Here is a 15,779-nt window from a genome sequence, read left to right on the forward strand (position 1 = left end):
GTCCACTCCACATTTAATTCTAAATACCTATTGCTTGCTAAATATATTTTTTTCAACTGTTAAAAATGTTTCTTTGCAGGACAAGGATTGCCTGAATTGCTTCGCCTTGCTTTTCTGGTTGACTGGCAAGTTTCACCATCCAATTATTTCCGATCTACATGAGTTTCACCATGGKACGMACATGAGAATTATTAGAATATGGCAAATATTTGTCAATTATTGCATTCTATCCATGCTGGCTTTTACGGGCTACCTACTGTAAGACATGAAACAGATAGGTGGCTGTCGCCAATGTATTAATACGCAATTTGCCTAAATGGGTCATGGAAACACTTCAAACACTACATTTTTATTGGACAGTATAGGTTTTTAAGAAAAAAAGTGTTTTAGGTGTGACGTCATTATGTCCAGCTGTTTTGATAGACACAATATAGTTAAATGGAAATGCACCCTAGCAGGCAATTATCYCATTTATTTTCTACTAAATGTCGACAACAAGTAAAGTTAATGGAAACATAGCTAGTGATAGCCTTGCCTCACAAAACACTCTCAAACTGCTATTTTTATTAAAGTGATATAAATCTACAAAACATCTAGGAACAGATGATATCAACAGCTCACAAGAATGTCTCTGTTAAAGCCAGACATCTCCATAAGGAAGGCGTTTGCCTCGGCTGCACAACACACTGATGTGTGACTAGTGCCTCGGCACAAAATGGCTGCCATGTATCACCTAGGCACATGTAGGAACGTTTCATTAGTGCATAGGGTGATTCACTGCCCAAATACCACCTAACACTAAGAAACTGAATGTAAGCGGCAGTGTAGAAGCAATTCATAGATCTGCTTTTCAATGGCAGGGAATAGCAATATCAGAAACTTTATATGCAAGTCGTCAAAATAAAAAGGAGAAAAGTGACATTGAAGTCATCCCGATTGCAAAAGCTACTATAAAGATGGCTATAACGCAAACATGCAAGCAAGCACGTACACTCACACACACCGATGTGCGCACGCAGACACACACACACACACACACATCCACAGCATACCCAAGCTCATTCCATTTCAGCTCTAGTTAGGAAAATGCTCTGATTATGTATTCCTTTGAAGTTTACGCTTCAAAGCACTACTTTATTAGGTCATTTCTGTTTAACATTTTAAGAGGCATTTGGTTCATTTCATATTTAAACATGCAGGGAGCGGAAAATGTGCGAAAAAATGAAATGAGAAGACTATGAGGACACACTGATATTTGCAAACATCTTCAAAACATGTCCTACTAATGTTTTTGACATGTTATAGCTCAGGTCCCGACAGTAGCACAGCGCACCCACCTTATGACGTGTCTCTCTGTACATTGTATATCTAGGAGAACGGTACAGAAGTCTACAGTAAAAATCCAACATACGTTGTTGGTATTATTGTTGGTGTTATGTTCATTTCATAAAGAGCGCGTCTGATTGCAACGGGTGCAAAAACAAAGGCAACAGTCCTAATAACAGCCATCATTTTCTACAGTAGGCTGCTTGCAATGAGTTTGGCCCTGAAGAGAGTTTAGAGAAGATGAGGACATTGAATTAAGCTCAGACCGTCACTCAAGCGTTAAATTGCCTTAAAAGAGAACTGAATTTCATCAGAGCATTGGGTGAAATAAAACTATTATGCGTGCCAATGTCAATACATGTCTAAACTTCAAATGAACTGTACTGTAGTGTGGACTACTACCATAACAGCCAATCATTAAATACTTCCACATGCACATCTCTATGACTTTAAATGCCTCCCTTTGTACTGCTACATGCCTATATAAGAATACATAACTTAGTTGAAGTCGGAAGTTTACATACACCTTAGCCTAATACATTTAAACTCAGTTCTTCACAATTCCTGACATTTTATCCTAGTAAAAAGTCCCTGTCTAGGATCACCACTTTATTTTAAGAATGTGAAATGTCGAAATGATAGTAGAGAGAATGATTTATTTCAGCTTTTATTTCTTTCATCACATTCCCAGTGGGTCAGAAGTTTACATACACTCAATTAGTATTTGGTAGCATTGCCTTTAAATTGTTTAACTTGGGTCAAACGTTTCGGGTAGCTTTCCACACTAAGTTGGGTGAATTTTGGCCCATTCCTCCTGACAGAGTGGGTGAACTGAGTCAGGCTTGTCGGCCTCCTTGCTCGCACACGCTTTTTCAGTTCTGCCCACAAATTTCTACAGGTTTGAGGTCAGGGCTTTGTGATGGCCACTCCAATACCTGGACTTTTTGTCCTTAAGCCATTTGCCACAACTTTGGAAGTATGCTTTGGGTCATTGTCCATTTGGAAGACCCATTTGCGACCAAGCTTTAACTTCCTGACTGATGTCTTGAGATGTTGCTTCAATATACCCACATCATTTTCCTACCCATGATGCCATCTATTCTGTGAAGTGCACCAGTCCCTCCTGCAGCAAAGCACCCCCACAACATGATGCTTCAACGCCCGTGTTTCACGGTTGGATGGTGTTCTCGCGTAACATAACGATGGTCATTATGGCCAAAAAGTTATATTTTTGTTTCATCAGACCGGAGAAACATTTCTTCAAAAAGTATGATCTTTGTGCCCATGTGCAGTTGTAAACCGTTGTAAACCGTAGCTTTTGATGGCCTTTGGAGCAGTGGCTTCTTCCTTGCTGAGCGGCATTTCAGGATATGTCAATATAGGACAAATTTTTCTGTGGATATAGATATTGTGTACCTGTTTCCTCCAGCATCTTCACAAGGTCCTTTGCTGTGTCTGGGATTGATTTGCACTTTTCGCACCAAAGTACATTAATCTCTAGGAGACAGAACTCGTTTCCTTCCTGAGCGATATGGTGGCTGCCTGGTCCCATGGTGTTTATACTTGCATACTATTGTTTGTACAGATGAACGTGGTACCTTCAGGCATTTGTAAATTGCTCACAAGGATGAACCAGACTGTGGAGGTCTACAATTTGTTTTCTGAGGTCTTGGCTGATTTCTTTTTGATTTTCCCATGATGTCAACCAACTGAGTTTGAAGCTAGGCCTTGAAATACATCCACAGGTACACCTCCAATTGACTCAAATGATGTCAATTAGCCTATCAGAATCTTCTAAAGCCATGACATAATTTTCTGGAATTTTCCAAGCTGTTTAAAGGCACAAGTCAACTTAATGTATGTAAACGTCTGACCCACTGGAATTGTGATACAGTGAATTATAAGTGAAATAATCTGTCTGTAAACAATTGTTGGAAAAATTACTTGTGTCATGCACAAAGTAGATGTCCTAACCGACTTGCCAAAACTATAGTTCGTTAACAGTAAATTTGTGGAGTGGTTGAAAAATMAGTTTTAATGACTCCAACCTAAGTGTATGTAAACTTCCAACTTCTACTGTATACATGCCAATAAAAATGAATACTGTTTTTATACRAATAACTGTACTTAACAAAAATATAAATGCAAAATGCAACAATATTAAAGATTTTACAGAGTTATAGTTCATAAAAGGAAAACAGTCAATTGAAATAAATGAATTTGCCTCTAATCTATTGATTTCACATGACTGAGAATACAGATACGCATCTGTTGGTCACAGATACCTTAAAAAAAAGTAGGCGCATGGATTGGCAAAGTTGTCAGTATCTGGTGTGACCACCATTTGCCTCATGCAGCGCAACACATCTCCTTCGCATTGAGTTGATCAGGCTGTTGATTGTGGCTTGGGAATGCTGTTCCACTCCTTTTTAATGGCTGTGCGAAGTCATTGGATATTGGGAACTGGAACACGCTGTCGTACATGTCGATCCAGAGCATCCTAAACATGCTCAATGGGTGACATATCTGGTGAGTATGTCGGCCATGYAAGAACTGGGACATTTTTAGCTTCCAGGAATTGGGTACAGATCCTTGCGACACAGGGCCATGCATRATCATGCTGAAACATGGGGTGTGGTGGTGGTTGAATGGAACGACAATCGGCCTCAGGATCTCGTCACGGTATCTCRGTGCATTCGAATTGCCATCGATAAAATGCAATTGTGTTCATTGTCTGCGCCTTATGCCTGCCCCTACCATAACCCCACCGCCACCATGGGGCACRCTGTTCACAACGTTGACATCAGCAAACCGCTCGCCCACACAACGCCATACACGTGGTCTGCGGTTGTGAGGCCGTTGATTAACATTCAGTTCCCTGGCAACAGCTCTGGTCGACATTCCTGCAGTCAGCATGCCAATTGCACATTCTCTCAAAACTTGAGAGTGTTTCAACTGTTCTGTCTGCGGCTATGGAACCCTGACCTGTTCACCGGATGTGCTACCTTACCCAGACCTGCTGTTTTCAACTCTCTAGAGACAGCAGGATCGGTAGAGATACTCTGAATGATCGGCTATGAAAAGCCAACTGACATTWACTCCTGAGGTGCTCACCTGTTGCACCRTTGACAACCACTGTGATTATTATTATTTGACCCTGCTGGTCATCTATGAACATTTGAACATCTTGGCCATGTTCTGTTAGAATCTCCATCCGACACAGCCAGAAGAGGACTGGCCACCTATCATAGCCTGGTCCCTCTCTAGGTTTCTTCCTAGGTTCTGGCCTTTCTAGGGAGTTTTTCCTAGCCACTGTGCTTCTACACCTGCATTGCTTGCTGTTTGGGGTTTTAGGCTGGGTTTCCGTACAGCACTTTGTGATATCAGCTGATGTAAGAAGGGCTTTATAAATACATTTGATTGATTGATTGAGACATCTGTGGCATTGTGTTGCGTGACAAAACGGCCCATTTTAGAGTGGCCTTTTATTGTCTCCAGCACAGTATGCACCTGTGTAATGATCTCGCTGTTTAATCGGCTTCTTGATAAGCCACACCTGTCAAGTGAATGGCAAAGGAGAAATGCTCACTAACAGGGATGTAAACAAATTTGTGTACAACATTTTTGAGAAGTAACATTTTATTTCAGCTTATGAAACATGGGATCAACACWTTACATGTTGCATTTATATTCTTGTTTAGTGTACACGCCTATACCTATTCAGCCTAGATTGTATACAATGCTTGTTTTTCAATACCCATGCTAGTATCTGTTCCTCCATCACCGTGCTATGACGCTGACGCCCTCTGTGTGATACTGTGTGATATAAGGGAGTGCGGAGTCATGACTCAGAGCACAGCGCAGGGCAACACACACGCACTGACAGATACAGAGCCTATAAGTTCCTGTGCCCTTGTGTGTGTCTACGTATGTGTGTGRGCGCGTGTAAACGTCTCTCTTCAGTGTGTGTATATGTGCGTATGTGCCTATGCTCTACAGTGAATGTGTGTTTGTGTGTAGAATTTTGTGTGTGTGTGTGTGTGTGTGCAGGTGGACAGACCAAAGGGCGTGACATTTACAGAGGGGTCTTGAGAGCGCCACATTGCTCGCCATGTGTCAGAATACATGTCATCCCAGAGTGCTGTAAGGTGGTGAAATATCACCCTCCGTACTGATACAGCAGTTTAACCTCTGACCTAACCTGGCTGGCCGACAGGCTAACTCTCATTCACCTCCTATAAAAACACACTAAGGCTGCGTTTAAAAAATGGCCATTTTCTTTTGCCACTAATTGGTCTTTTAACCAATTAGATCAGATATTTTGCCTATAATTGGGTAAAAMATCATAATTGGGCTGCCTGTGTAAACGCAGCTTCAGTGTGTTACCAGATATGACTAAGGGGTAGAATGACCACAATTCACATAGGGAGCAATTGGCACATACTGTACTGCCTCRGTCCAAAATGGCACCCTATTTCATTCAGTGCTCTGGTCAAAAGTAGTYCAGCATAGGGAATATGGGTGCTATTTGGGACGCAGCGGGTTACAGGACATGACTAAGGGCAGAATTTGATTCACATAAGGAGTAATTGGCATACAGGCTATATGATTAGAACACGTGACATATAGCAGAAATATGATTGAATCTGAGGTAAGTAGAATGAGTTGAGCTTCCATGGGCTGATCAACTTCTTTCGACATCTTAGGGAAATATAACCTGGATAGTTATTTCTGTATTCTATGAAATTACTGTACTACCATTCCTCTGCAGAACTCTTTCCAAAAACATCATTCACCATAAATAAGCCATTCCCTTATTTATTGAGACGGCTGTGTGTGTGTGTGTGTGTGTGTTGTGCCCTCTGCTGGAATAGAACTAACACTTCTTCTAAATCCTCTTTCAGAGCTACGGTCTACTTTGTGTGTTATGGTGACATCTAGTGGTGGGTTGGTTGCATGTCGTGTTCAAACCCGAGCGGGGGTGATTTCAATGTGCGTCACGCCAGCAGCAATAGAGTGAATGACACTATTCATCATTTCCTGACTCTGCCAGTATGCTTGTAGAGATGGCATGAATATAGTTATGCTCTGCGTATGTGGAATGATTGTAGCACATGAAAAAATACAGATACTTTTAAAAAAGGAATACATTTGTGCACTCAATGACAGGCAGACGCGCACAACAAACGCACCAAGCAGGTTTCTCCTTTGACATAGTTAGGGCTGCACTTACCTCGTCTGTTGACATTAAAGAGTGACAGTTTGCTGTCGTTCTCTCAGCCTGCGCTGAAATGCATTCGTTTGTCCTCATAAATGTGCCTGTGTGTTCTAGAGGGCTGTGCCCTCAAAATGGAGGTTACCATAGATCTCAGTCCTCTGGGCCCACCAGTCGTTCAACATGATGTATACTAACACCAGCACACCTAAAACAAATAAACTCCTCGASATGCCCCTGTTCATTTGAATCAGGTGTGCCGGCGTTAGTATACACCAAATATGTAAAAGGAGGACTGGGTTGGCAAGGGCTACCACAGACTGTCTGAACACAATGGCTGTGTCTGAATTGGCACCCTATTCACCATATTCACCACTAGCTAGCCCTATGGGCCCTGGTCAAATGCAGTGCACTATAGGATGCCATTTTGGACGCATCCCATTGTCCCCAATACAGGGGAGCTTCACCTGCGTGTTCAGTCAGCTTTGGGTGAGAACTAACACCTGTACAGTCATACGAACCCTCAATAGTAGGGGTTGAATTCACCGGTGTTGGAGTATGTGAGCAGAGAAAGTGACATGCTGTTGAGTGGAAATGGAAAGGATAGAGATATGCCTACAAAAGCTATTACTGAAATGAGTAGCAGGGAATAGAATGAAACTAACAGTCAAAAGGACAACAACGGGAGAACTAATTGAAAGAAGGAAATGGGAGAGGGGATTGATAAGAAAAATGCATCACGGAATGGAAAAGGAAAATCCTAGTGTAGTCTCGGATGCGGAATAAACAGGACTGAATGATAAGACAGAGAATTGATTAAAAACCCAAAATGATCAAAGAGAGATAGCTAATAGAGAGACATAGTAATAGAGTGATCACTTGTATGACGTAAGGAGAACGGCAGCATTTATGAGGGACACATTACACAGAGGACAGTGTCACAATCAGTAGAACAGTGATATAGTCTTAAAAATGCATATAAACCACTTACTGAGGTTACAGTCTATCCTGATACAATCTGGCGGGAGAGAGAGCGAGATGGTGAGGTCAAATCAAATAAAGAGAGAGGAGAGAAAGGAGAAGAAGAGAGAGAGAGAGAGATAATAACATTTTACATCCTTCAAGGTACATTCTGCAGACAACCAGGCATTTCGCTAGGGGCCACCATCCGGGGACAGAGCTACGAGTCAGGATCACCCTTTTCCTTTTCCACACCTCCGTCATCACCCCCCACCCCCCATCATCCTCCCACCCCTCCCTCCGTCCCTGCAGCCACCATTCAAAACCCACCCAGTCCCAATGCGCTACAGAAGGCAAGATATTCACCCAATCATTGGTACAATGAAGCTCTGGGACTGTAGGTCTACTTGGCGACACTTGACGGCAAGGGAACCAAGCCCATTCAATAAGCTGCGGATGATAAGTGTACGTTATAGAGTAATCCGATTCTTGATATCTTGTGCTAGACAGACAAAGGTTACGCCTGGCACAAGTACATCACGGTCATCAATTCTACGTGTGTGACATCGTGGGCGCGACTGAACGTGGAAACAATGCATACAGAAAAGTCGTCTTTGATCGGAACGCATTGGGTTAGTAGATATGGAGAGAGACAGATCGAGTCAATTCACCATTTCAGTCACTGGCGTGTTAGTCCAAGCGAGATCGGGTGATTGTTAAGTGTGTTTCGCTATTCCTATTCCCTACGGTGGCTTTTATCAGAAAGTGGTTAACCGAGTGCAAACAATGTGATTGTGGGTTAGAAACAGCTTGCCTTTTGTAGCCCCTCGGGTATGGAAACCAACAGCAGCAATATTAGGAAAGGGCGATCTGCACACTCCAGCCACAATAAGCCAAGTGCACACACCTATATCAGAATATGCTAGAATATTCTAGAATATGCTATACAAGCACTAACTCTAGCTTCATTCTACAACAGCTTTCTCTGAAATGCATGTCTTCTGAGAGCACATGGTAAAATGGTGGCACCTCATTATCGAGTTTGTATTCTCTTCTGCCCCCTGGTGGCGACAGGCTGCGTGTGCATGTGGCTGTGGCTGAGGCGTGGTCTCGAGCTGTCAACCGCTACAGAATAGTGGACTCAAACAGCCATGGACCAGGCTCACTGTTATTGGGATTCTGTGGCTGATACTGAAATTAAAAGGTCATTTTTTCATTCCTCAATGACAAAATCACCTAACGAAAAATAAGAGTGTCCACAGCTTGTGTGAGTGCGGTCAATGTGATTGTGATTGAGTTTGAACGAAAGGAACACATGTATTACTATTTACACGTGTGTGCCTACGTCACAGACTGCAGAATGATCAATTAAACCAACTAATTGTATATTGATCATCTGATCATGCAGTATCCCTGTACACTGTTTCATATTGATCAATTAACTCATCTTTAATTATCTTAGGGAATATGGTAAGCAGTCCTCCTCTGGTTCTAAAACGAATTCCACTTACAACTGAGACAAAATTGATTTCCTCTAAACTAGCAATGAATATAAATGTTGATGTGGATATGACACCTCTGGGTATGGTCTGATTTGGCGAAGTTAGGGAGTGATCTAGGCAGAAATGAAGAGGAGGAACTAGGGAAGGATGTTCGGTAAACTATTATCTGGCTCATTTGGACACATTAGCGCTATGGATTAGCATTTAGCCTCATTAGCTAAGATAAACGATGTGTTTAGCGGGGGCTGATTGTTCTGGGCCAAGGTGGACTTGGGTCTGTGTGTAGGTCCTCTGGCGCAGGGCTGAGCAGCATGGCAAAGGCAGAGTCAGCTACATCACAGAATGTGTGTGTGTGTACATCACAGAATGTGTGTGTGTGTTTGTGTGTGTGTGTCGCTGTGGGACAACACTGGGCTGTGAGCCGGTCTCTCTGACTGTTTGATCCAAGGGCCGCAGACATACAGGCCATTGAAGGGATGAAAAGTTCCATCGTCTGAGCCTTGGCCAAGTGAGAGATGAGAGAGCGAGCGAGAGTGAGAGAGAGAGCGAGAGAGAGAGAGCGAGAGAGAGAGAGAGAGAGAGAGAGAGAGAGAGAGAGAGAGAGAGCGAGAGAGAGAGAGAGAGAGAAAACAAGATTAATAGAATGGATACGGTGTGGCATTATTGGAGGAACCATCCTCATGTCTCTAAGTCGGTGGCCCACACTCCTGTATCCCAGGGTGCACCTGGGCCTTGTTTCTCCCCCACTCATACTGTGAACTCTCTCCCTTCAAGAGATGGAGCGTAAAGTGGCAGTCATCGTTATCAGTGCCATAGGTCACAACAGTCTGCCAGGAGTCCAAACTATAGACAAAGCCTTAGTGCTGTAGGGCAATATGTTTCTGTATCACTGCCTTCCAGTCTCTATATTTGTTCTACTCATCTAGAACGATGTTAGAGTAGTCTATGGACCATAACGGCTCTGGCTTTACCATTCTCTATAGCACCCCCTACTGGAAGACTGTGAACAACCAAACCCCTTTATCTTCAGGCTAGTGGTCTCTCCGCAGGGACCACGGGAGAAACAGAACCARGGGTAAGCAGAGGGGGTACAGGAGTGGATCTACCCAGGGAGGCAGAGACCGGAGACGGGCTTGCGGTAACAGACAAAGGCTCATGTTTAGGGGGTGGASATGGAGCTTGACGGAAGGGGTACGAGAATGGGGTTGCCGAGGTCATGGTGGGGTTGCCATGGGTTACCTAGGTTGACAGTCAGCTTGACCCTGCCACCGTCCAGCTCTAGCCGCAGGGTGTCGGCGGACTCTTTGGAGGTGGTGGCCACGAGGAGACCGAATGCCCGTTGGGACATGAACCGTAGCGCCACGTCCTCTGCCTCGGTGTGCATGGTGCCCGGAATGATGATCTTCAGGTACATGCTGCCGTCGTAGCTCAGCACCGTCGCCTCTGTAAGAGGGTGGAGGTATGGGGGGGGGGATGCAGAAGCAGACACACATTCAGATACAGACAGACGCACACACATACATTTAACAGGAGAACAGAGACCCGACATACAGTATTAGATGAACCAACAGACACTGACACCCAGCGCGGGCAAGGACATCCAAGTTTAGCAATGCGTCTTTTCTTTGAAGAGAAATGAGAGACACCAGCTCTAACACAAACAGTAGAAGAGACATTGTAGATGCGTTAACGTCATCCTAGACCCGTTCAGAGAAACAATGCATGCACCCCCTGCAGCTGACTAGAGCACTACTGAAGAGTTGCCGAAGGAGGGCTGTGTATGTGGGTCAACACATGTTGCCATGGGCTCAGCTGATTCACCATGGCTGGGTACTTGCCTACTATTTTAGATGCATATGGTTGGGAGCACCAACCAAATAATGTATGCTGCTACTGGTTAGGCCACTGAAATCCACTTTAACAGATAGCATATTGCTTTTTGGAAAACAACTACTTGCTGTTAAATGAAAAGGTTTAGAAGGCTAGTTTCCAATCTCACTGGATTATTGAAGACAAAGTCCCACACTACTCATACACAAATATTGAGTTAGGACACTGTGGACATTGTGACAGCCAAGCATAACGCTCTTTCACGCCCTTGCAGTATTTGATAGCCACACCAGATGGCAGGGAAGCAGCACGAAAAACACAGCCGGCCCATTGCTCTGGATAAGAATGACTAAAATGTGTCACGTAAAATGCCCGACGTGTGACAGCCAAGCATAACTCTCTTTCACGGCCTTGCAGTATTACATTGCCACACTAGATGCCGGGCAGCGCTACAACAACACAATGGCCCATTTAAGAAACAGAAACACTACAGTAAACTGTCCTTCACTTCCTAAACTGTCCATTACACGTAGATCTTCACTTCCTAAACTGTCCATTTACACGTAGATCCTTCACTTCCTAAACTGTCCCATTCAACACGTAGATCCTTCACTTCCTAACTGTCCATTACACGTAGATCTTCATTCCTAAACTCCTTACACGTGAGATCCTTCACTTCCTACACTGTCCATTACACGTAGATCCTTCACTTCCTAAACTGTCCATTACACGTAGATCCTTCACTTCCTAAACTGTCCATTACACGTAGATCTTCACTTCTAAACTGTCCATTACACGTAGATCCTTCACTTCTAAACTGTCCATTTACACGTAGATCCTTCACTTCCTAAACTGTCCATTACACGTAGATCCTTCACTTCCTAAACTGTCCATTACACGTAGATCCTTCACTTCCTACACTGTCCATTACACGTAGATCCTTCACTTCTAAACTGTCCATTACACGTAGATCCTTCACTTCCTAACTGGTCCATTACACGTAGATCTTCATTTCCTAACTGTCCATCAACGTAGATCCTTCCACTTCCTAAACTGTCCATTACACGTAGATCCTTCACTTCCTAAACTGTCCATTACACGTAGATCCTTTCACTTCCTAACTGTCCATTAACGTATAGATCCTTCACTTCCTAAACTGTCCCATTACACGTAGATCCTTCACTTCCTAAACTGTCCATTCACGTAATCCTTCACTTCCTAAACTGTCCATTACACGTAGATCTTCACTCCTAAACTGTCCATTACACGTAGATCCTTCACTTCCTAAACTGTCCATTACACGTAGATCCTTCACTTCCTAACTGTCCATTACAACGTAGATCCTTCACTTCCTAAACTGTCCATACTAAAAGTACGATCGCTTCACTTCCTAAACTGTCCATTACACGTAGATCCTTCACTTCCTAAACTGTCCATTACATGTAGATCCTTCACTTCCTAAACTGTCCATTACACGTAGATCCATTCACTTCCTAAACTGTCCATTACACGTAGATCCTTCACTTCCTAAACTGTCCCTTACACGTAGATCCTTCACTTCCTAAACTGTCCATTACACGTAGATCCTTCACTTCCTAAACTGTCCATGTACACGTAGATCCACTTCCTAAACTGTCCATTACACGTAGATCCTTCATTCCTAAACTGTCATCTACACGTAGATCCTTCATTTTTCCTAAACTGTCATTACACGTAGATCCTTCACTTCTAAACTGTCCATTACACGTAGATCTTCACTTCCTAAACTGTCATTACATGTAGATCCTTCAATTCTAAACTGTCCATTACACGTAGATCTTCACTTCTTAAACTGTCCATTACACGTAGATCCTCACTTCCTAAACTGTCCAATCTACACTGTAGATCCTTCACTTCCTAACACTGTCACATTACACGTAGATCCTTCACTTCCTACAACTGTCCATTACACGTAGATCCTTCACTTCCTAAAACTGTCCATTACACACGTAGTCCTTATTCCTAACTGTCCATATTCCACGTAGATCTTCACTTCCTATAAACTGTCCATACTACGTAGATCCTTCACTTCCTAAACTGTTCGCAAACTATTAACACGTAGAATGCCCTTCACTCCTAACTGGTACCATTACACTTAGATCTTATTCTAAACTGTCCATTACACGTAGATCGTTCACTGTCCGTAAAACTGTCCATACACGTAATCCTTCACTTCTTAAACTTGTTCTCATAACACTAGCTCTTCACTTCCTAACTGCTCCATTACAGTTAGATCCTTCCACTTCCTAAACTGTGTCTATACACGTAGATCCTTCACTTCCACTAAACTGTCCATTACATGTAGATCTTCACTTGCCTGTAAACTGTCCATACACGTAGATCCTTCGACTTCCTAAACTGTTCCATTAACATGTAGATCTTCACTCCTAAACTGTCATTTACACGTGATCCTTCACTTCCTAAACTGTCCCATTACATGTAGATCCTTCACTTCCTAAACTGTCCATTACACGTAGATCCTTCACTTCCTAAACTTCCATTACACGTAGAATCCTTCACCTTCTTTAAAACTGTCCCATTACACGTAGATCCCTTCAACTTCCTAAACTGTCCATTACAGTAGATCCTTCACTTCCTAAACTGTCTCCATTACACGTAGATCTCTTCACTTCCTAAACTGTCCATTACATGTAGAGATCCTTCACTTCCTAAACTGTCCATTACACGTAGATCTTCACTTCCTAAACTGTCCATACACGTAGATCTTCACTTCCTAAACTTGTCCATTACACGTAGATCCTTCACTTCCTAAACTGTCCATTACAGTTAGATCTTCACTTCTAACTGTCCATTACACGAGATCCTCACTTCTAAAACTGTCCCATCGACACGTAGATCTTCACTTCCTAAACTGTTCCATCACACGTAGATCCTTCACTTCCTAAACTTCCATTACAGTAGATCCTTCACTTCCTAAACTTCCATTACACTGTAGATGCCTTCACATTCCTAAACTGTCCCATTCTTACACGTAGATCTTCACTTCCTAAACTGTCCTACACGTAGATCCTTCACTTCCTAAACTTTCCATCACACGTAGATCCTTCACTTCCTAAACTGTCCATTACATGTAGATCATTACTTCCAAATACTGTCCATTACATCGTAGATCCTTCACTTCTAAACTGTCCATGTATCACACGTAAATCATTCACTTCCTCTACTGCCTTGATTTCAATCCAAATGTTCTATTGTGTCATTACCTTTGGCAGGCCAACAACACAACATCCCTAAACTGTGCATTAATTTCACCTCGAAGGATCCTTTGGTGCTATTACACAACAAACAGCCTAAAGCGAATTAGAATGGATCAGACATGCGGGTAGATTTGCTTTTAGCCAAATCCTTTTAGAGCAAGCCAAATAATTTCATGTTTTAAAAGTTATCCTAGATCAGGATTCATTGTTTGAATGTAAGATGCCAACCTGCCGCTAGCAGGTTGTGCCACCCCCAAACAGACAGACAGAGAGAGAGCAGCCTTGCACCACCTGGATGTGTGTGACAAGCCCAGATGGTGACAGTAAGCATCGTCGCTCAACCGAGCTCCCCAAGCCCCACCCCACCTCCCAGCAGTTCAGTCGGCTAGCTTCCCAAAAGGCACCCATCCTCGAGTGCATTGCTCCTTCAAATGTCCTTTTACCACACTGCAGCTGGTTGAGGCTTCAGAGTAGCACAGGATAAAGTCAATGTACTCGTACTATCTAAGTCTATTATGATTAGGTTTAACTCGCTGGCTATAATAACACTTGTAAGCATGAAACCAAACCTAACTTAATCTCCACAGCTTGCTACCAAATGTCCCCATCCTGTTTRACCACCACATGTTCCCCACTCCCCACACTTCTCCAGTCTCCCTGTTTCTCCTCACCGATTTCACAGTTGCTGCCCAGGTAGCCGGTGCCGGTGCAGTCGCAGATGTAGCGGTTCCATCCCTCTTTACACAGGCCTCCGTTCCCACAGGGGGTGCTGCTACACCTCTTCTGAAGCTCGCGGGTGCAGAAGCTGCTAACGCCCGGGGAGCTCTGGATCTCGGCCAGGCGGCGCACGTCGCGGCTCTTGCCGTCGATGAAGAGGTCGCGGACGCAGCCCACGTAGCCGTAYTTGAGCAYGGCGGTCCAGACCTCGGGGGGCAGCACCAGGTCAGAGCGGGTCTCGGGGAGACCCCCCAGGAACATGTCGCTGTCCAGGTCCAGGATCTCACTGCCCTCGTTGGAGTTGAAGGGGATACTGCGGCTGTTCACCGAGATGGACCCTGGGAGAGGAGGCGGAGAGAGGAGGGTTATATACACATCATGTCACGTGTGTACAGTTCTCAATTGAATGTCACCGAGAAAACAGAAAGGTGCCGTACTGTATTTTTCCCGCAAACATCCTTTCTGAAATTAAAAGTAATCCAAGAAGTAATCATAAAGTTTTTCCAAAATGTATCGGTAATCCGATTAKAATATTTTTGCTGGTAACGCAACCGATTACAGTTTGTTTTGGTAATCAGATTCCATGCAACTGACTACATGTAATCAGTTCCTCCCCCACCCTACTGTATGTGTGTGTCACAGGAGGCTGCTGAGGGGAGGATGGCTCATAATAATGGCTMGAATGGAGTGAATGGAATGGTATCAAACACATGGAAACCATGTCTTTTCCATTAATTCCGTTCCAAACAGTACTATGAGCCCGTCCGGGCACCTGTGGTATGTGTGAATGTAATTGAAGCATTAGGCAAGATAATGTGTGTTTACATGTTGGTACTCTTGTGTTTGCGGGCAAGTGTGATTGAGCGCATGGGATTGTGTGTGTGTGTGTGTGTGTGTAGTGTGTGTGTGTGTGTGTGTGTGTGTGTGTGTGTGTGTGTGTGTGTGTGTGTGTGTGTGTGTGTGTGTGTGTGT

The 15,779-nt window shown here is 43.7% G+C and overlaps 1 protein-coding gene across 3 annotated transcripts in view; it reads right to left on the reverse strand.

The window, feature by feature from the left end:
• Positions 1-15,779, reverse strand: part of LOC111960288 (neurexin-2-like) — a 504,177-nt gene that overhangs the window by 487,315 nt on the left and 1,083 nt on the right. For all 3 annotated transcript variants that reach the window (XM_023982225.2, XM_070437965.1, XM_070437964.1), the window contains exons 2-4: positions 14,762-15,145; positions 10,243-10,446; positions 7,533-7,559 (exon numbers count right to left, since the gene is read on the reverse strand). In XM_023982225.2, coding sequence (XP_023837993.2) covers positions 7,533-7,559; positions 10,243-10,446; positions 14,762-15,145 — 615 coding nt within the window. The remainder of the gene's footprint in view (positions 1-7,532; positions 7,560-10,242; positions 10,447-14,761; positions 15,146-15,779) is intronic.

Source organism: Salvelinus sp. IW2-2015, linkage group LG37 (genome assembly GCF_002910315.2).
Source record: "Salvelinus sp. IW2-2015 linkage group LG37, ASM291031v2, whole genome shotgun sequence".
Taxonomy (NCBI): domain Eukaryota; kingdom Metazoa; phylum Chordata; class Actinopteri; order Salmoniformes; family Salmonidae; genus Salvelinus; species Salvelinus sp. IW2-2015.